A 23,120-nucleotide genomic window follows, 5' to 3' on the forward strand; every position below is an offset into this window, starting at 1 on the left:
GCCCAAGTCAGATGCTCAACTGACTGAGCCACCCATGTGCCTCTTTGCGTCTGTGCTTTTTAAAGGCTGTTCTGTCTGCTGGGATATTCTTCCTCTTCCCCTTTTTATGCTTGTCAAACTCCTGATGCTCCTCGAAACACAAATCCACCATTGCCTCCTGCAGGAAGCCCTCTGCCCTCTGGCTAGAGTTACCTCTCCTCCCTCTGGCTGTCTCTGTTCTTTGCATTTTCCCCTGTCGATGGACCCACTCATCCTGCATTGCTGTCTACCCACATGTGTGTCTCCCCCATTTTGTATCAAATGCGCGATGTGTTTCTCTACACTTGCTCCCTCTTTTTTAGCACCTGGGGAAAACAGGGGAGTAATCATTTAAGATAAACCAACCTACAAAGGACATAAAAGAAAACTGTTCATCCAGGAACAGATAAACTGTCAGGATTTTGTAACGTAGAACACTAGTAAGAGTATCCACTACAGAGGGGCACAGGCGATGGCCATATACGCAGGCACACAGGACAGGTTTGTGGAATGGAATTGAATATTAATAGCACAGGAACTGCATGAAAGACAGAGTGTTGGCTTTTGAACATAGCCTTTCACACAAGAATAGAAATCATATGTGTGTGTTCCCGAAGCTACACGGGGGCTCCCTGGAAGTTTGGTGTGTTTTTTTTAACAACCCCATTCAGACTGTAACCCCCTAAGAGGTGACTGGTAAATTTGGGAGGGTGTTTGTGGTTGTCACAATCACAGGGGCACTCCGGGCATGCAGCGGGAGGGGGCAAGAATGTACAAGAGTTAGTGTCACCAACCAGACAAGAATCCCAAACTTACTGTGAGTTTTGACTATCCCATGGAGAAAAATTCATGTTTATAATTACCTGAGCTGAGAACTCAACTCCCTTTTACGTGTAGACACACACACACACACACACACGTTTTTGCATACTTTCAATATAGGCTGAACTTTACAAGAATGTGACTCCAATCAATGTAAATTGCAAGAAGGTTGAATCTTGACTAGTTGGAACACTGCCAAGGACTGTTTTCCATTTTTGAAAAGCACATCACTGGGGGGACATCCCTTGTAGCATCTTAGTCACTGGGGGGACACACCTGAACTGACCCACGTTTGGAACTACCGCGTTCATACACAGACGCAAGGGTCTCGCTGGTTCGGTGGGTCTCCTAGGGTTTCATGCCCAAATGCCTATTACTGAAGCATATTATTCTATTGTAAATGATCTACCTTTTATCTCTCCTTTATACTGTAGCTAGAAAATACTATTGAAATTTTCCAAATTATAAGTGTAGATGAGTTGCACAATCTAGGAGATTTATTTCAATGTGGTAAGTGGGCACTAATGAATATTTGCTCCAAAAGATGGTGTTGGGTATTACAGGGTTGAGAACGACTGGATATAAGTAAACTGTATATTGTATTCAAGGCTGCCTTGCAAAGTCTGGAGAATTATGCTTACAGGTATTGCCTAATGAAACAAAAGCCCCTAGCACATAAATACCGCGCGCAGTGTGCAATAAGCATGATCAGAGGACAGAGGATCCTGGACCCCCTCTTTAACCAAAATATTTGCACTTCAAAGGTGACAACCAGGGTGGGTTTCTTTTTCCTCCATTGCCATTTATTAGTATACAACACTATTTTTGGTTTCAAGGTCATTTTCCATATCAAAATGCAGGCTAATGCTCATTCATTCATTTATTCATTCATCAGGCATGGATTCAGTGCTCTCCGGGTTCTGGGTTCCGGCCCTGGGCTAGAGACTGGGCCTCACAGAGCTCTCAGGCTGATGGGGACATCAGCCATGAAGCACATAACTCCAGTTCAGACAGATGAATGCCATCCTGGGGGTGTGCAAGGTGTTACGGGAGTAGGGGGTGCTGACCTCCTTTTGGAGTCAGGACAACCTCCCTGAAGACCTGACATTTCCCCTCAGAGCTGGGGGACGACAGGCCCTGTCCAAAGCACCATAAATATCCCATGCAAAAATCTGAACAGGAGACCATGGCACATTCAGTGTAGACACAGCCCCTATGAATTTCCCCTGTGGATGCAGAGATACGTCCCCCAAACGCAACCATCAAGGATCCCACTCCAAGAAAGAATGTTAATTGTAAAAAAAAAAAACAAAAAAAAAAAAAAAAAACACAATTTTTTAAAAATTTTGATATGAATTTTTCACAAGGTATGGTTAGTGAGTTCATCTGTGTTGTTGTTTCCCTAATGATGAGAGAAGAATTTGGATTCAAGACGTTTCTACAGATATTATTAAAACCAAAGGCATGTGATCATCTTTAAAAAGGAGAAAAGAGATGGGAAGCAATGCGCCCATTTTTCAGGCAGGGGGCAATCTCCTCAACCCTCAAACTCCCGCTAGAGAAGCTCCCAGAAGCAGGTGTCACATGTTTATAGGGCCATCTGGACAGGTCCTCTTTCCTCCTCTTCCCTGGAGAAAAGGCTGACAAGCCTCCAAAGAAAGGGAGAAGAGAAATATACCTCATAGAAATACAGAACCAAAGGGCTAAGGGCAAGTGAAACTTTTTTTTAAAAAGCAGCAGAGGCAAGAAGCAAACAGCGACGTCAGAAAAATGATGCAAGCCAAAGAAAGGGGTAATAACATTGCAAGAGCACCATATGGCATTTATATGCCTGCATTTTATTTTAAATGTGGATATTTGCTTTCTTGTTAGCCTTGGTGACAATCTTGTTACAGTGCTCGGTGAAATTCATTTTTTTAAAAAAAAATCACACAGCAGCTCTCTGTCCTCTATCCTTAAAATCATATATAAATTCCTTTTTTTAGCTGCATGCTATATATCCCTGTTGCTAATCGTCTAAACTGAACTGTAAAACCGCATTAAATTAGAAGGGAAAGTCCCGTGCACTGACTGATACAAGGTGCCCAACACATGTGTTTGTGCTTCCTCAGCAGGAAGAGGGGGTGGGGGATAGGTAGACAGCCAGATATTAATAATAATAATTTAACATTAATTTCATCATTAATCATTAATAACAATAATGAGCCCTTGCAAACGTTCCCCAGGCTCACATACAAAGACTGTTGATGCTTACGGTCAAATTCACTTCTGCCAAAGGAACGGAAACAACCGACAGAGGGGACATTGTTCTATCTACATGAAGCCACAGCGACAAACACGTAGGATCTGAACATGAGGAGACAGGATGTGAGCACGGCAAAGCCCATCTTTCGAGGGTTCCTTTTGATATTTGGGGGGCAGGTATCATGCGGGAAGAAAGTGTAGGCACATTCTGGTGCTTCAGGGAAACAGGAACTGGTCCTGGTGTTCACGATCAAGTGAGAGCACACACAAGCTGAGAGGCAATCAGCATGCGGCTAAAATCTTTTCCATTCTTTGACTTTCCTTTTACTAGAATCTGTGTCTGTGATGGCACATCATGGACACATCTGCGTAAATAGTTGCAGCCCATTAAGTGCAGCCAAGGATGTAGACAGAGCACAACCTCCCCCCTCTCTCAGACAGAACGGCAGGGGCACACTCAGAACTTCCATATTCTTCCCTCTCTGAGTCATGGCCACGGCAGCTTTTCCTTGTAGGACAATGGTTGACGACGAGCTTTGTCTGAGACCCAAGCCGTCCTGCCCATCAGGTTCCCTGTTACTGCTGCTCCCTACACTTCTCCAGCCTGCGCACCCCCACACCCCACTCCCCAGAGGGGTGGGACCAAAGGCAGCATCAGCAAGTATCTCTTCTTCATTCAGGTTTGCCAGGGAGTGTGTTTTCCTGCACCCTTTGGGTGCGTGGAAAGGAATTTGTTCATTTCTCCCTCAGCTCCGATCAGTTCACAATCAACAAGTATTTGCAGTATTTACGCCTCCAAAGTGCTTAGCACAGAGCAGGTATGGCAGGGGTACAGGAAAAGAAAGGCACAGAAGCTCTATATTCAAGGCCCTTAGGCTTTACTTAAAAAGAACAACCCATCATTATGCAACATAAGACAGGTGCACCACTGAAGATGTGTGCCATGTCAAATATACAATCTAGGATCCACAAGTCCCTCCTCTGGGCTCCCGTAGCTAATGGTGTGCTTATTGTAACAGCATTTACTGAGTGCTGATTATGTATCAGGCAGGTTCTCATGCATCAACTAAGTGTCAAAAGAGATAGCTACTATTTTTCAAATAAAGAAAATGGGCATAAAATAGACATAGGTCAACAGAAGAGAATGAAAAAAAAAACGCAGAAATAAACCCACAGGTAGATGGTCAATTAATCTTCAGCAAAGGAGGCAAGAATATCCAGCGGCAAAAGTCTCTTCAATAAATGGCACTGGGAAAACTGGGCAGCAGCACACAAAAGAATAAAACTGGACCATTTTCTTACACCACACACAAAAGTAAATTCAAAATGGACTAAAGACCTAAATGTGAGACTTGAAACCACAAAAGTCCTAGAAGACAGCACAGGCAGTCATCTCTCTGACACCAGCCATAGCAACATTTTTCTAGATATGTCTCCTGAGGCAAGGGAAATAAAAGCAAAATTAAACTATTGGGACTCCATCAAAATAAAAAGCTTCTGCACAGTGAAGGAAACCATCAACAAAGCTAAAAGGCAACCTACTGAATGGGAGAAGATATTTGCAAATGACATATCTGATAAAGGGTTTGTGTCCAAAATAAAGAACTTGTACAACTCAACACCCCAAAAAACAAATAATCCAGTATAAAAATAGGCAGAACACATTAAGAGCCATTTCTCCAGAGAAGACATCCATATGGCCAACAGACACATGAAAAGATTCTCATGATCACTTACCGTCAGGGAAATGCAAATCGAAACTACAGTAAGATATCACCTCACATCTGTCAGAATGGCTTAAGTCAAAAACACAAGAAACAACAAGTGTTGGTGAGGGTGTGGAGAAACGGGGACCCTCTTGCACTGTTGGTGGGGATGCAAACTGGTGCAGCTACGGTGGAAAATAGTAGGGAGGTTCCTCAACACTTAAAAATAGAACTACCCTATGATCAAGTAATCACACTACTGGGCATTTCCACAAAAAAATACAAAATCACTAAATCAAGAGATATGTTCACACCTATGGTTTATTGCAGAATTATTTACAATGGCCAAATTATGGAAGCAGCCCAAGTGTCCATTGATAAATATTTATGCAATGGAATACTATTCGAGCAGGAAAAAAGAATGAAATCTTGCCATTTGTAACAACATGGGTATTAGGCTAAGTGAAATGATTCAGTCGGAGAAAGGCAAATGCCATGTGACTTCATTCATAGGTGGAATTTAAGAAACAAAACAAATGAGCAAAGGAAAAAAAATAGAGACAAACCAAGAATCAGACTCAACTATAGGGAACAAACTAATGGTCACCAGAGGGGAGGCGGGTGGGGGGTGGGTGAGATAGGTGATGGGGATTAAGGAGGGCACTTGCGATGAGCCCTGGGTGATGTATGGAAGTGATGAATTACTATGTTGTACACCTGAAACTAACATTACACTGTATGATAATGACCCTGGAATTAAAATAAGAGCTTAATTTTAAAAATTTGAAGTCAAAAAATAAAAGCAAATAAATAATTTTTTCAAGGAAAAAGCTCAAGTTCCCATGGCTGGTAAGTGGTGGATCAGGCCTCATACACTGAGGCAGTGCAGCTTCTGAGGCAGCCTACCCTAGCCCCAGACTCATAAGGACATCGGTCTTTGTACAGGTCTGTTTCTTCCTGGGGAAGGAGTAGCTCCTGTTTACTGCCACAGTTCTCAACCCCACAGTGTTGAGAACACAGAAGCCATTATTTGATAGTTGCTTATTAAAGTGATCTGGGGAGGGGCGCCTGGGTGGCTCAGTCGGTTAAGCATCTGACTCTTGGTTTGGGTTCGGGTCATGATCGCACGGTTCGTGAGTTTGAGCCCTGCATCGGGCTCTGTGCAGACAGCGTGGAACCTACTTGAGATTCTCTCTCTTTCCCTATTTCTCTCTCTCTCTCTCTCTCTCGCTTCCCCTCCCCTGCTCACGTGGTCTCTGTCTCTCTCTAAATAAATAAACTTTTAAAAAAAAAGTGATATGGGGAGAGGTATGCAGGAGCAGCCAAGATGGGGAGCTGGAGAGCAAAATACACAAAGCTGTCAGAGCAGCAGCAAGGCCAGGTGGAAACCGGACGTCACCAGCCTGCAGAAGCCCCAGTTGGCCTGGCATTGAGCCACCTTCCCTCCAGGCAGCTCTGCTGTGGGGCCGGAGCTAAGGAAGCAGGATGGGGACAAGCACAGGGACACAGATGGAGGTGAGTGTGGAGGGCAGGGGGACAAGCGCAGGGGGACGAGGCACAGCCTCTCCATTTTGCCTCCTGTGTGCAAACGGCAGCTGTTGAGGCAGCCGGGACGTGAGAGCAGTGAGCTAGCAATTTACCCAATGCTATCTCCGTGGCCTATGAAAATTGAAGAAAAAAAAAAAGAAAACAGAAACTAAGTGCTGGCGAGGACGTAGAGAAAATTGGAACCCGTGTGCGTTGCTGGTGGGAATGTAAAATTGTGCAGCATTGTGGAAAACAGTCTGGCAGGTCCTCAAACTATGAAACGTAGAATTACCATGTGACCCAGCAATTCCACTTCTAGGTGCGTACTCAAAGGAAATGAAAACAGGGAGTCAAACAGATATTCGGATACCTGCACTCACAGCGGCGGTGTTCACGATAGCTAAAAGGCGAAGCAGCCCAAGTGTTCACTAACAGATGAATAGGTAAACAAAATGTAGTACACATACACCCAGTGGACTATCATTCAGCCTTAAAAAGGAAAGAGATTCTGGGGTGTCTGGGTGGTTTAGTCGGTTGAGTGTCCGACTTTGGCTCAGGCCGTGATCTCACAGTTCATGAGTTCGAGCCCTGCATCAGGCTTTGTGCTGACAGTGTGGAGCCTGGCGCCTGCTTCGAGTTCTGTGTCTCCCTCTCTCTGCCCCTCCCCTGTCCTGCTGTCTCTTCTCTCTCTCTCTCTCTCAAAAACAAATAAACATTAAAAAAAAATTTTTAAAGGAAATTTTGACACATGCTACAACATGTATGAATCCTTAAAACACTATGCTAATGAAATAAAGCAGTCACAAAAGGTGCTGTATGACTCCACTTGTATGAGGGATCCAGAGTAGTCAAATTGGCAAAGACAGAAAGTAGGATAGAGATTGCCAGGGGGCTGGGAGAGGGGAGAATGAGGAGCTGGCATTTAATGAGTACAGTGTTTCAGTCTGGGAGGATGAAAAAGTTCTAGAGACAGAGGGTGGTGAGTTTTGCACAAGGATATGACTGTAATCAATGCCACTGAACGGTACCTTTGTAAATGGTTAAAATGGTAAATTTTATGTTATATATATTTTCTCACGGTAAAAAAAAAATAGGCATAATGAAAAACATTGAAGCAGGCTCTAAAGTATCCCACTGACTCCTGGGGTTACCTTAAATGAGACGACAACCTCTTTGAAACAGTGATTATGGCCAGGACAAAAATGTTAATTCCATGGAAAAAAAAAGAACCCAGAATGACATGGAAACGGCACTGATTTGAAAAGCCAATGTCGCTCTGCCCCTTTGTACTCAACTTTTTTGAGTATAAGAATTCCTTTTGAACATTAAAAAGAAATTCCTCAATACCCACACCGTAGGACATTTCCTACCCACTGATGGAATTCTTGATGATGGTTCCTCTGCATACATTTGAAAAAGCGTAGCATATACATGAAGGAGACATACTGTTTATTCTGTCTACCAGCGATGTTTGCATCACAAAAAGCAATCCTCTGATCCTTGAAAATAGCACCTCAGGCCCCTGGGAACCCACCACCCACAGGGTGAGAACCACAGCTCTATGCTAACAAGAGACTAAGACTGAGCAGCAAACTTCCAAGTCAGAGCGCAAAACCATTAAGTCGAAAATGCTACAATGCACCAATGCAGCTCTCTGCAGTAAATAAAAAGCAAAGCATTTTCCTCCAGAGAGACCAAGTGTGTTTCCTCTAACAGGAATGCACATTTCCTAGGCTAGATTTAATTCAGGCAGCCCTGCCTTACACAGAGCTATCAGAACCTGCTCAGCAGTGTGACCATCCTATGCCTGTCAGGTAGTCACCCCCAAGGGAGCTGCCTCTTTGGGGTGAGTGTTCGCAACACTGGCACGCCTCCCCGTGAGGATGTACTGTAAACAATTTCCCTTTCCTAAATCAATGAGAAGTTTATCAATGACTACTGACATGCAGTCACCTGGAAACTGCCTTCAGTGCCGCCCTGGTGTAAACACCCTGATCACATACCCAGCTCTGTGATGGGCAGACTCAGCTCAACCAGAGCGTCTCTCAATTTTTAGGAACCTAATTTGTCGGAAGCCGCACCGAATGGGTTACTACTTGCTTGACTCACCGAAGCAGCATGAGGCTAAATGCAGAAAAAAAGGGGGGGGGAGGGGTTACATTGATATATGTAATCCCCCCAAAAGAGTAAAGAACTCCATAAAAGGGAGTTCTAATAATACATATTATTGTATTAAATCAGCGCCTTCCAGCCCGACCAAACTCGCCTGTGAAAACTGGTGACGAAGGGTGAACATGGGAAATCATCCACCTGTTACGTTGGTTTTTTGAGACCAATAAAAAATGCGAGTCCTAATAAAATTCTTGCATTAAATTCGTTAACTCAAAAGTACCTGGAAGTTTTAGAGACAGGTTCCCATGTGGTAGATCTAAAGCATCACTAGACTTTTGGTGGCCCCAACATGCAAAGATATTAAATGTCTTAATAAAACCCCCAAGATTCTGGGAAGTGACTGTGTGTTAATGGTGGGCGAGTGCTAGCAGATAATGAATGTCCGTAAAAATTTCCCAGACACTTTCCTCTATAAGATGACCATTTCTTGAGTTTAAGACCGAGTTAAATACCCAATGGGAATTAAGATCATGGTGTTGTTTCCTCAAACGTAAGGTTCTTAAAATCCCTGGAGCAGAGTGTCGAGACAACCCAATGAATCCAGAAAAAGGAGAATACTTTTGAGGGCAAGACCAGCTGGCACAGATGACCAAGAGGCCTGGCTTTGAGCTGTGTGTTCCTCTTATTGTCAACACTGAGTGAGTTGTACAAAGGGGGACGATGAGGTGGAAGAATCAAGAATGGAGAATATTATCTGCCTGGCAACGCCTCTCTCTCGCAGGTGGCCCCAAATGAGGCAGCCATTGGGACAGCATAAGCCCCTCTTTTAGAAGCTTACTTTTGCATTAGTCACATAGCAGACATGAGCAAGGGGGCATTTAAATCCTAGCTTAATCTCCAAGAGAAGGGAACACTAAGAAAGAGATGTTTGCTGATAATGAGCCAGCATCAGGGAGATAGCTCAGGTGCACAGAGAAGAATCAGGGGCTACGGTCTGATTCACAGTATTGATGGATCATATAAAGTTGGAAAACTAAAACCCTTGGAAAACAGATAAAGACGCCAATACTAACTTTTCCTCAACTAGCCATCTTTGTCTGTCCCCAGGTCTTACGCCTTTCATGGAGACCCTTCTGAACCATCAGATGCTATTCCTACCTTACAAGAGAAGGAAGGGAGGAAGTGGAAAGACTAAGTCTGTGCATGCACACTGGGGCAGGGCCACCTCCTTTGGAATCCTTCTTCTGTCACCTATGGGCTGGGTGACCTTGGGCAGGGCACAGAACCAGTCTAAGCCTTCCAATCTCATAAGATTAAGATGATAATGGTCTATTTGGGAAGGCTGTTGTGCAACTTATTCTGGGTAAAGCCCACAACCCAGGGTCTAGCATACAGTACACTCTCAAAGCAGATTAGCAACTCATTTCTAGACTTCGATACTGTAGTGCCATAACACTCAGTCTGACCTCAACCAGATCCTACCAATCCAAGGCTCCCCACAAAGGTCCCTATATACAGAAGTTCACGAGGGGTTGGTTACTCCTAAGTAACAATCAGATTCCCAGAAGTTATCTGTGATCAAATCTTGCCAGAAAGAGAGAGACTTCGTTAACACTACTTACAAATGTTTAAATGTTAAACACTATGTGAGCAGTATTTTAAGTAGTTATATTTTAGGTAGAGTTTGATAGCTTTAATGTTTATAGAAAAAGGTGAAGATTCATTGTGTTTTATTTTATTTTTTTGCAAATGCATTTTAAGAGCCATTAACGCCTACAGTGATCTCAGATGGCAACAGGAAACACCAAAGGGACACCGGCCAGCTATCAAAGATAAACTGAAAAAGAGGAAGAATCACACGTTAGATTAGTCCCTATGGGGTCAGTTAAAGTCAGTGCTGAGATGGTTTGCCTGCTAAAAAATAACAGAACAATCTATCTTTATGTGTATTCATCAGGGTGAAGTCCCCAGGCATTTTCCCTCATTGATAAGAAATGATCTTATTCCCAGAGCATAACATCGCTAAAGCCCTCTTTAAGGACCCATCTGAGAGGAGCACTCTGGGTAGGAATGACACCAGCACTGAAAAACTAGTGAAAACCATTGGTGGGGATACTAGAATTTGAGTAGAAGATTCAGTCAGGGGATCCGGGCATGCATCTTGGGACCTGTGGGTTAACTGACCCTTTACATCTCAGCAGAGCCGTGGTTCTTACTGGGGACGATTTTGCCCTTGATGGGAAACCTACTAATGTCTGGAGATGTTTTTGGCTGTCATAACTGGAGGCACTGATGACTCTGGCATCTAGTGAGCAGAGGCCAGAGACGCTGCTAAATATCCTGCAATGCACAGGGCAGGTCCTGTGACAACAATCTGCCAAAAATGTCAATAGTGCCAAGACTGAGCAACCCTGCATTACACGAAGACAGAAAAAAGGGGGCCATTCATGGACAGACTGTGTCACGGGCTGTCACTAAGAGATGTTGTACAGTCTAGTTTGTGGATGTCATTTATGTCGTTTGTCCCAAGTGCACAGCTGGGCCTATCATGAAAGCCACACGATATCCTTAAACTAATTTAGAAGACACCTGGTTGATAAAGCTTTAAAAATATTTACTTTCTCTGCATCTTAAAATGATTACCTCCCACCTCCTTCTAGTCCCTTAGGGAAAGTAAGAGAGTAATTGTTCACATTCAAACCAGGATCTTCCCTCTGATCAAAATAAACCCACATTATCCATGTAACATGAATTCTACTGAGTTATTTCTCAGGAATTTTTAATACATTATATGCCCTAGTGCAGGCATGTTACAGAGGCAAACAGACACATACACACACGTGTACACACACACACACACACACACACACACACACACACATACTTGGGCACTCAGCCCACGACTTTGCCCTTCCCCTACCTCTGTAGGCTGGTGTGCATAACTAATACCCCAATGAATATTTCCACTACTAATAGAATCAGAAATTGTAGTTGAACCCACAGAGCTGAAAAGAACACCCAGTTTCTAAAACAAGAGCTTTTATCTTCTTGAAATAATAATTCTTTTCATTTAACCCCCTTGCTCCTGCGGGCAAGCTCCGAGACCACTCATGAGTAACAGAAGGCTCCTGCCATGTGTGTCCTTCAAAGTCTTTCCGACTCATGCCAGGCACATGGCAGAGGCCTCCTGCAGTCCTTGGCTTCCACCACCAGCCTCCTGCCTTCAATCCAAAGTGATTGATTGGCCCACTAATTGTACATCACTAGCAGATTGAGACTGTCATCACCCCATCCTAAGCATTTCACAGGCTCTAAAGTCCCCAAGCAATCATGGTGCTGTTAAGCCTAGGGTAATGTGTTATTATTTGTCAGCTACACCCAGGCTCCTGTGGCTCCAAAGGCAAATAAACATTTCTGCTGTATCCTTGGGGGAAGAGACCAAAGAAGAAAAAAAAGAGTCTCTTGGTTCTAAAGGTAATATCAAAAAGCTTGCTGTTCAGCCTGATAAAAAGAGGCAGCTGCTTCCCACCAGAGGCCAAAGTCCAGCTCAGACCAAGAACATGGGATCCAGTCCAAAATCTGACCAGCCTTCCTACAGCATCCTATCAGGTCACAGTCAGCCTGGCCCAGCAAAAGAGCCAGCCCACAGTAGGGGAGAGAGAAGCTTCCCGCTTCCAAAATCTGCTTCAGAACCCAAGGTCAGCCTTATTTAATCCCAAATAATTATCTTTCCCTGCTAACTGCCCAGATTTCCCTCTGGAGACCCAGGAAGAAGTATTTTTACTTTATGTTATAGAAATACTTAAAAATCATCTCCATGAATTAGCATGACATGTCCAAAATCTTAAATTCCGCGTTGGTTTCACAGCATGGATTAATATATTTGACCGTAAATATTTTTGGCCTACCGGGAAGAGGATAAGGCTGGCTCGAGTCCAGGCTGCAACCCCAACTCACTATGTGGGTCTAGGCAAGTGAAATGAGTCTCACAGAGTAGTGTCCCCCAAAGAGTGACCCACAGGCCATCTATATCTAAATTTTAAGGACCCTTGTCATCCTAGAGTGGGGCTCACAGGTAATCCCAGGTATTATTCGTAGTCATGCATTTTCCCAACCTGGAAACCACTTCCTGGAGATCAAACAATGCATTCCAGGCTCCTTTTGTAGTGGGCGGGGCTGAGGGACTAGTTGGAACCAATGGGCTGTGACTGGAGGCCAAAGCTCCTAGGGCCATTGTGCAATGCCCGGCTCTCTCCCTCAGCCTGGAGGGTTGCTGGGGCTGCAGCAGCCTGGCAAGGGTGAGAGAAAGCTAGTATCCAGCATAAGCTAGTCTCCCCTGACTGATTCAAAGATCCCAAAGACCACCTGATTTATGGCAAGGAGGGAGAACAGCTTCCCTATGAGTGGTCTGTGTGGCTAGTGGTTGACAGACACCTGAGCCAGATGCTGTCGTGTGTTTAGCCCAACTTCTTCTTCTCTACTAGAATTCTCATTTTGTTCATCAGCCCCAGGAGATGAAGCATGAGTCCTCTGTGCCAAGAGTTCTGAGACTTTAGTAGGCATCAGAATCACCTAGAAAGCTTGGTGGACACAGATTGCTGGGCTCTAACTTCACTATGAATTGTCAATTCTAACAAGTTCCCAGAGGATGCTGATGCTGATGGTCCAGGGAACCACACTTTGAGAACTACTGGTCTAAACCAGTAAATCCCACTCTCCTTTGTCAGATCCTTACTTTTTTAATTTCCCTTGCAGTTGGGAATGGTCATGTGACCCCATTTTGGTCAGTGAGACAGAGGGAAGTCTACAGGGTAACTTCTGGGAAAGTTCTCCCAATACAAGGAGATCTTTTGTCCTGCCTTAAATATGGTTGAGTGGAAACATATGTGGTCCTGAGGCAGTCGTCATGCAAGCCATGCAGTAACAAGTCTGAAGATGAAAAGCCAACATGCCAAGGACAGCAGAGCAGAAACAGAGAACAAAACATGGGTACAATTTGGTCTTTCCTGGTACAGAGGTTCTGAAACCCTTGGAATTTCCAGTGATAAGAGTAACCAAGGTGTTTTTTGTTATGTGAATGACATGACTTTTGGATCACCTAAGGATGGGGGAGGTTTGGAACTTTCAGTACCACGCCCTGGTGGGATTTCTGAGGAGAGGGGAGGAACTGGAGGTTGAATCAATCATCAATGGTCAATGATTGAATCAATCATGTCTATGTAATGAAGCCTCCAAAAAAATCCAAAAAGAGGGGATTCAGGGTGCTTCCAGGTTGGTGAACCAGAAAGCTTCTATGTGCTACTGTGTCAGGCCCCAACTTCCCCAGAGACATTCTAGCAGATTTATTGAATTCAAGGATGGGGTCGTGGGAACCCCGAATCTACAGCCATGTGGTCAGAAGCACAGGTAACGGCCTGGACTTGTGACCAGCATCTGAAGTGAAGGGAGATCTTGTGGAACTGAGCCCTTCACCTGTGGGAACTGAACTGATGTGCTCTCCAGGTAGATAGAGTCAGAATTGAGTTGAATTGTAGGACACTCAACAGGTGTCAAAGAATTGCTTGGTGGTGTTGGGGGAACATCTACACATCGGAATTCGTACCACGGTCCTTAACCTGCCTTTAGGGAACTGACGCACCAACCTTCCTCTAGGCTCTTCACTCTCCAGGGTAAGTAAGTGTTGAATTTTTAAGCCATTGTTAATTAGCACTGGGGCAATGTCCACTCTCCTGGCCTCATGTTCTAAGTGGAAGGACTTCACCCAGAGTAACATTCCAGGCCTCGACCTCCACTGTTCAATCAGACAAGTGACACAGCAGAAGGGACTGAGTTCCTCCACCTCAGTCCCCTTCCCCTCCCATCTGAAACCCTCTGCTACACAGAGGCATACTTTGTTCTCCTCTCTATGATATAGCAAGTTTAGTGGGGCTAACCCTGCTCTCGTTAAGGAGGCCTGTGCTGCCAATGACTAGAAGAGACAGAATCTCCAAAATGGCCCGTGAAAATATCCCACCCTAATCCCCAGAACCTCTGGTAGGATGAGCTATTGCTTTCATGGCTATGTTGTGTCATATGGCACAGTTGTTCTTAAGACAGGGAATTATCATGTGATCTAGTCACATGAGCCCTTAAAAAGCAGGGCACCATTCTCAAGCTGGTGGCAGAGGGGCAGAGGGAAGTCAGAGAGATACAATACACAAGAAGGATTCCACGATGGCTTTAAAGATGGAGGGGCCATGTGCCAAGGAACCCAGCTAACTCCTAGAAGCTCTCAATGGCCCCCACCTGACAACCAGCAAGGAAACAAGAATCTCAGTCCTACAACCACTGGCAACTGATTTTTGCCAAAACCTGAATGAGTTTGGAAGCAGATTCCTCTCCAGATCCAGAGCCCAGCCCCAAGATATGCAGAGCATAGCACCCAGCCAAGCCTGCCCAGACTTCTGACCTATAGAACTGGGATACAATAAACGTGTATTGTTCTAAGCTTCTGCACTTGTGATAATCTGTTACACATCATTAGAAAACCAATACAGCAGAGAAGTCCTTCTGATTCAGGGCAAAGTGGTTAATAAGTCCTTTTGGCATCAAAGCAAAAGCTACGTTCTCTGATTAGCTTACCAGCAATAAAGCTGACATTTTAAACACTTTAATCTCTATCTGACTCCTGTGTCTACACCGCAAAATACAGGCGCCCAGAAATGCATTTTCTATTTTATCTTTACTCCACTAAAAATCTCTTCCCCACAGCTGAGGGAAAACATAGCAGATAAGAAAAAGACTTAACCCTTGAGCAGGTGGAAAAGGAAAAAAAAAAAAAAAAAAAAAAAAGGACCTTCCCCACAGGGGCTGAACTCCACAACCCCAAGCTTTTATTGGTTTATAACATTTTCAGTTTTCAACTGATCACCTAAGAGGAACCGGCCTTTGAGATGCAGTATAAATGAATGGCAAAGACCTTTGAGATTTTCCACCCAAACTCTAGGCGGCAAGCAAACTGCAGAATCGGTTGTTTGTGTATTCAGGAAGTCGGCTGATATTCCTGAAGTACAGTCACCCCTTCTAGCAGCACCCTCCGATGTCGGGCAAATGCATACGTCGCATGTTGCCAATTCCATAAGATACTGCTGTTTCCTTCCTGAAAGACTCCCAGTCCTTGATGGAGCTGCAAGGGACTGAGTGTGCCATCAGCATAAAAATGAAATGCAAGGTTTTTAAGGCTCTGTCCCAGGGTCCTTTGAACGATTCAGATTCACCCGAGAGGCAGCTTTAAGGGAAGGAGAATAGTACTCTCTATTTGTAGTTCAAAATTCCCTAGGGGAAACTAAGTCCCCCAAATTCAGCAGCAGATGTGGTCAGAATGATTGCAATCTCTTCCTTCATTTAGAATACAGTAACTGGTTTCTTTCTTTTTTTTTTTTTTCTAACGGGGAATTTCAAAAGCTTTTAGTGCAATCCTTTCTGTCTACAAATAAGGAAACTGAGATCTGGAGAAGCTACATAAAAATAAAAAATGCCGGATCAGTCATTTCTCCATTTGAATCCTGTTCTTCTGAGTGTTCAATCTGCCAGATTCATTTTTGTCTAACTTGGAGTGGGGGCATGAGGCCATGGCTGAAAGGGCACCTCCGAGAAGTTCAAAACGGCTCTTGGAGATGGGGTTGCCGTGTCTGGTTTAGGGAGACCTGAACATCTGAGAAGCAGAGAAGCTGAGCCTTGACGGTTTCCATGGTGACCACTGAGCCCAAGTGCATGCTCTAATGAGCCAGCTGGCTAGCCAGCAGCCCAGGAGCAAAGGTTATGGGACATTCCAGGAAAATCCACATGCTCCCGAGCTCCTCAGATGAAATCTGAATGGGCGGCTATCCCGCTAATAAGGGCTTCTTTTGGGAGACACACACACACAGCAGATCTGAACGCTGCGTGTCTGGCCCTGTTCTCTGCCAAGTTCTCTTGCATACATTATTTCATTTAATCATCACCAAAACCTTCTCAAGTGGATTCGAATTCTATCCTCCTCTTTCGCTGATGAGTAAACGGGGCAGGATCACTGTAAACCCAGGATCACTGAGCTCAGAAGAGGCAACTCTAAGCCAGCTCTCCTGCCCTATTCCTCCACTCCACTTCAACAAACCTGAAAGTGCTCACCCGGGGAGCTCCCTTGCCTTCTAAAGAGAAGTCACAATTTCTTGTCTCGGAGAGAAAAACCAGTGCAGCTTCAGAACTCACCACTGATCTATCTTTGCCCATCACTGTTAGAATCTGAAAAGGTCTTTAGGCTGTCAGTTTTATTTTTTGCGTTGTTTTGTTTGGGAGAGAGAATGAGAGCACAACGCGTGAGCAGGGGAGGGGCAGAGGGAGAGGGAAACACAGACTCTTAAGCAGGCTCCAGGCTGAGTGAGGAGGGCCATGCTGGGCTCCATCTCACAGCCGTGAGATCATGACCTCAGCCAATATCAAGAGTCAGATGCTCAACCGACTGAGCCACCCAGATGCCTCTCACTCAGACTGTCATTTTTTTAAATATTAAGACATCATCAGAAACAACTCCCTGAAGCAGGTTTGAAAGACTTGAGAATTAGGTCAATAATGAAAAAGAGAGCAGAAATGACATTGCATCTAAGCCAAACAAGTTATCTGTGAAATCATATGGAGAAGTGTGAGTTAAAGGGCACTGGGAACCCCAACCCAATCACATCTCCTTCACATACCAATAAATTTCTTGAGTTTTTGTCCCTTGTTTAAAGGTAAGTATTCTCAAGTGGAAAAAACCCACTAAGACAATAGCAATCATCAACATCTTAGTATAAATTAGTACATTAGTGTACTGTACTATTGCTGAGGGAGCACTCAGAAGTGGGGGTGGGGCGTGGGGCGATAGGGTGAGACCATGAAGAGACAAATAACAAAGCACAACGCAGTATCTAGACAAGGCAGGCTTCTGGAAGGGGTCTTAGAAGCTAGGATCAGCCTAAAGACACCACACTTGGACATAAAAAGGAGTAAATAAGTTCTAATAACAAAATAAATGGATTTACCCCTCTATTTTATTGCAAACACACTTAGAACCCAATCTTCCATGTTTAAAACGGAACTAAGTGTTTCTCCCATCTTCAGAAAACCTGTTTTGGCAAATCTGTACTTAACCTTCTTGTATTGTGATTCTGGAAATACACTGTCAAGAAGGAAGCTGCTGAAGGGAAAGGAGTTTTAGGCACAGTACCTGTGACCACCGTTGGCCAAAAGAGAAAACACGGTCATAACATTATTCCTTCAAAAGTGACAACGGTACGATAACATCCTGATAATTCCTTCTGGATCCTGTCAGGCTAAAAAGCCAATTGGATCGCAGAGGTCAGGGTGTGAATAGACACAGTACTCACTCGAAAGACCTTCTCCACTCTTGCAATGCTTTTCCCAAAGATGGTTCCCAGTTGGTCTCCAATTCCAGCCAATAAGAAACCAAAAAGCGGAATTCCAAAGATGGCATATAAAATACAAAAGATTTTGCCTCCTTCAGTGCTCGGAGCAATATTCCCATACCCTGGTGAGAAATATCAAAAAGAGAGAGGGAGAGTGGTGAGGTGGCAGAGAAATCAGAGGGCTGAACAAGAGAACCCACAGATAGACGGAAGGATTTCTGCACTTCCACGAGCAGTCGGGGAGTAGAGCTTCATTTCAAAGGCCCTCCAGCAATCAGAACGTTGTTCCATTGCTTCTCTCTCTTCTCTCCTTGGAAACAGTTTTAAGGAGATCCGGCTTTCCTGGATCTTCATGTGTTTAATTAGATTACACTTTAGGAAAACTGGTAGTCACCCAGAATTGCATTGCTGATGGAAATCGGTACCGTCCACCTCAGAAACACCAAACATCTTGGACATGCCTGGTTCAGGGAGACCTGAATATCCGCGAAGGGCTTGCCATTGCCCTTTGTAGATTTGAAAGGAGCTCCTCCTTTATAGTCTCATCCCACGTGCATCCCCTTCACCCAACAGACTTGGCTACCCCCGATATTTGGCTCTATAGGGAAACGGATACTCCGCACTAAGGAGGATATGTGGCCTGGCACAAATTCGGAAAGGACCCATGGATCATACAGTCCCACCCCGAGACACCTGAAAACTGCAGAGCAGGGAAGGAAGACTGTGCGTCTTCTCACAATGAATGATGTTTAGCTCTGCTTGGCTTTTGCTCCTTACTGGGAACTTTACATCGTCTCTGGATCCTGCCTCTCTTCCCACCCGCTTCCTGCATCAAGGGCTATCAAGCACTAAATACATATCTACTGGTGGAATGGATGTTTGAAAATAAAAGAATCTTTTTATAGTCATGGCTATAATGTATATTTCAAGTAGTGCTTGAAAATACGAGCATCTTCATTCTTAAGAATTCTGCAATTACGTAAGTAAACTTCTGTATAGTGAGCACTGGGTTTCCACTAGATGGATGAGACTAATGGAAGTAGGGCTGGAAAAAAAAGCAGGGGTGGGGGAGGGGCTATGGTATTACAGTGACTTATAAAGAGATGAGAATCTAAATTACTTGCTATTCAGTTTCATGCCAGTGAGTATTGCAATGTTATGCTAACTAGCGCCCAGGTAGTCATCCAACTATTCTCCCATAACAGGGTAACTCATGTGGGGCCTGTTTCCAGATCCATGCGATGGGTGAGTTACTGGGCTCATGGTTATGGTTATGGTTATGTTAGGGGTGCAGCGCAGTCAAGGATAATGTTGACGCGGTCCCATCCTCCACTTCCCATGAGCCTAGAGACCTCGCTGCTGCTGTCTGCCTTCGGGTGATGAGTCACCTGGTTATTTTTCTTTCCAATTTTCTTGTCAGAATCGTTCAAACCTCTTATCATGAATTATCTCAGTTACAGTTTCCATTTGTTAAATGAGCATTCAGGCAAGCCTCCCTCATCTTGCATTTCTTTTTTTTTTTTTTTTTTTTAATTTTTTTTTTCAACGTTTTTTATTTATTTTTGGGACAGAGAGAGAGACAGAGCATGAACGGGGGAGGGGCAGAGAGAGAGGGAGACACAGAATCGGAAACAGGCTCCAGGCTCCGAGCCATCAGCCCAGAGCCTGACGCGGGGCTCGAACTCACGGACCGCGAGATCGTGACCTGGCTGAAGTCGGACGCTCAACCGACTGCGCCACCCAGGCGCCCCAATTGCATTTCTTTTACTCACCACCACTGCCATTTAATTGTGCAAAAAAAAAAAAAAAAAAGGCTCCTGGAACTTTTTTCAGCTGCTTTCAGGAACTTGGACAAAACCATTTTTCTAAGAATTCCCCTCTAGAATAATCTGATTTACATTGAAAGGGGAATAAATGTGCCTACCCAGCTTCACTTTATAGAGGTGGATATTGACCTGTGAAAACATTTATGACTCTTGCCTGACTGTCTCAGTATTGCCCGATTACTGTCAGAGAACGTAGGTTTTCCTTAGGCTGAGTATCTCAGAAAGAAACATACGGCAGACACAGCACAGGCAAACAAATTGAGGCTTTGAACCTGCTGAATAATGGGCATCTTATTAGCCCCGACAAGAGGTACACACTCTTGCCCCGGCTTTCTGTTTGGATCTGCCCCACCATCTGGGTGAGGACTGTGTTCAGGGACTTTCTGGTGGCATCCAAGGAGCATGACAAAGAAGCGAGAAGACAGAGGCTCCAGATTCAACTCGACCTCATTCCACTTGGTTGTCCTCGGATGCATTTAACCTCTACAAATCCCAGGATGAGAGGAGTTCAAGGGAAATGGGCACAAATCAGTGAACTGTAAGGTACTATTCCAGTGCAAAGTAGTATTATCACTAGTAGCATTACCGAAATTGGCTCCTTACGTTTTCAGTGTTTCATAGACTAGAACACTGAAACGAAGTTAAAGCAAAGTTCTCGGGTTAAGGACACAAGTAGAGTAATATTCACTAATATTCAGGTAAGTCTTTAAATATATTTAAGGCCATCACTTCATACTGAGCATAAGGTAATTGCCATTTTTGAGTAATGCTGTGTTTATGCATGTGTGCATGTGTGTGTGTGTGTGTGTGTGTGTGTGCACATGTGTGCACGTGTCCCCTGGCTCTGATGGTCTATACGGAAAAGCTGTTCCAGTGGAACCCTCAATCCTGTCACTCTGGGGAAATTCTAGATGAATCACATTTTGGATGTTTGCTCTGAGGCAATGGGAGGGCCACATTCCTGGATTTTTGGCTCTGCTTTCCCGGGCCTGTTGGACTTCCCTGCCCATCCTTCCAAAATCCTTGGCAGAACTTTGAAGTTCAGAGTGATGGTTATGGACGCTCATGGCTAGAGACCGCAAAGCTTCCTGTTCTGACACTTCCACTTACTGACTCTCAGATCTTGGGTATTTACTTAACTTTTCCACCTCACTTTCCTCCTCTGAGACCGGGCTGTTAACAGCACCTGCCTTGTAGCTATTAAAGATAAAATGGGTACATGCAAAGTATGAGTTGCCTGTAGAGATTAAATACATGTAAATCATGACACAAAGTAGGCACTCAGTAAGTAGTAGCAATTATCATCTTGCCCGGGGTTTTCTGTAGGAAGGAGTCGCTTCTGAGCAATACGTCTCCAGGAAGATGAAGCCCCAGGAGAAAACAGATGGCTGGCTCCTCTCTTCCCTCCAGAAACTCTGCTGTTCTCCCGCAGTGCCAGGACAAGGGGACAGAATGTCTGTACTGCCAGTGGGGCTGGCGCAGGGAGTTGGGTGGGCCCACAGCTGCATCTGGGGTGTGGGCATCTCTTGGTGCAGCTAGGGCCAGCAACATCTGGGAAACGAGATGGGGTGACGTGGCAGCGAGAGAGGCAGTTGGTCAGGGAGAACACAGGAATTTGGACTAAGCAAAAGAAGTCCAAAGAGCTACTCCACCAACCGACTTCTGGTGACTTCTGGCAGGAGATGACCAGCCCGGCAAGGCCCATCTGTTACAAATGAGAAGGACCAAGGCAGGGCTTCACTGTGTTCACCTCTGGCTAGAAACCAGTTCCAAGCCCTTTTTGAAGAGAAAGCTCATGTTTAAAGAAGACTGCCTGAGTAGCTCACACACAACACTTGCATTTGCTATTTAAGCCGAATCTTTGCACAACCGTGTGCCATTCAGCCTGTTATCTGGTTAAAAAGTGTGCATTGTAGGCCCAGACTGTCTTACGTGTGCAGAACTGGCTTTCTGGGAGTGCAATCTGTGCACCCACACTAAGAAGGGCCCCATGCTTGGTCTATTGATCTGCTGGTGCCATTTTGATGTTCTTAATCATTTTTTAGCAAGGGACCACACTTTCATTCTGCTCTGGGCCCTGGTGAACGAAGCTGGGCTCCACTGCTTACTAGTCGTGAGATATTGGCCAAGTTACTTAACATCTCAGAGCCTCGGTAAACTGAGGCTAATAACAGTACCTACTGGCCATGCTTAATGTGAGACTAAGTGAGATAACTTTGTGGAGCACAGTGCCTGGCACCTAGTAAGCACTCACTAAATGTCGGCCTCAGTGACTATTTCCAAAGCCACAGATTAGCATCCCGTTCAGGTGCTGCTTTAAGTAGAACTATCTGCTCAGGTACTTTGGCGCAGGTACTCTTAACTGAGGTCGTCAGGCAAGTGACAGTTACTAGCTACTATCTGGGACCTGTCCAGGGGTTCTCTCTGATATGAGGGGAGTCAGGTGACTCAACCCAAAAACGCCTCGAAGACTAGCATTGCATAGCTGTTGATAAGAATGTTGTCATTTCCTGCCCTGCTACAAATAATGGTTTGTGGGAAAGCATCTGAACAAAGGAGTGAGCAGCATTCCTCCCGCTTAGAAACCCTAGTTGGTGGGAACCCACCATCAGAGTCAACATCCAAGGGCAGGTGGAACTTCCCCACATCAGAATTAGTTACTGACAAAGGGGACAGGGGACAGGGCACCCTCAGCAAAGACTGAGCAGAGTCTGGTCTTCCTCTGACGTGGCTCCTATTTTGGACAAGTGCCTGAATATATTCCCTTTTGCTACACACTTGTAAGTCTGCCTGTGTATCTGAACATAAGAAAACCTTGTTTAAAAAGAAGTACTTTGATACCTTCAGCTAAAAGGGACCCCTGATGCTTAGTAGTATCACTGCTTTTCAGAAAAGACTGTTATTCCTAAGAACTCTCTACACACATTCTAAATAATGAACACATTTTTCTTGCGTCTGACGAGTACATAACCTCATGTGGCTCATGAGAGTCTTTCTGGAAAGCCATTTGGCAAGCCTTTAAAAAGTCCATGCCCTTCGCCACCACAACCCCTCGGGGGATCCTCCCCAGGAGACAACCAAAGGTAAAGACCACACTCGACACACAAAGACTTCACACCACAGTGGGACACAATCACAAAATGGAAGCAGCTTAAGCTTCCAACATGTGATTACGGTATGGATGATGTATCCAGTGGAATCCAATAGAGATCATGTTTTTCAAAGAACCTCAGCGATTTGGGGAAATGTCTACAATATTACATCACAAATTATAGGAACTCAAGTAAATAGGCAAATGTTTGGATAGTTCACAAATAATGAAAAGACAGCTCCTTAGCTCCAGCTACCCCACTGCCTGACTCCTAAATAGTGGAAAATTTCTCAAGCACTGGAAGAACTTGAGGACTCTGGGTTTTCTTATAAGCCTTGCTACCACGTGTGAT

General features: G+C 44.7%; 1 protein-coding gene across 1 annotated transcript in view; it reads right to left on the reverse strand.

Moving 5' to 3' along the window:
- KCNK10 (potassium two pore domain channel subfamily K member 10) overlaps positions 1-23,120 on the reverse strand; it is a 123,042-nt gene that overhangs the window by 20,137 nt on the left and 79,785 nt on the right. The window contains exon 4 of the mRNA XM_042990284.1: positions 17,813-17,973. Coding sequence (XP_042846218.1) covers positions 17,813-17,973 — 161 coding nt within the window. The remainder of the gene's footprint in view (positions 1-17,812; positions 17,974-23,120) is intronic.

The sequence above is a fragment of the Panthera tigris genome, chromosome B3, assembly GCF_018350195.1.
Source record: "Panthera tigris isolate Pti1 chromosome B3, P.tigris_Pti1_mat1.1, whole genome shotgun sequence".
NCBI classification, from domain to species: Eukaryota; Metazoa; Chordata; class Mammalia; order Carnivora; family Felidae; genus Panthera; species Panthera tigris.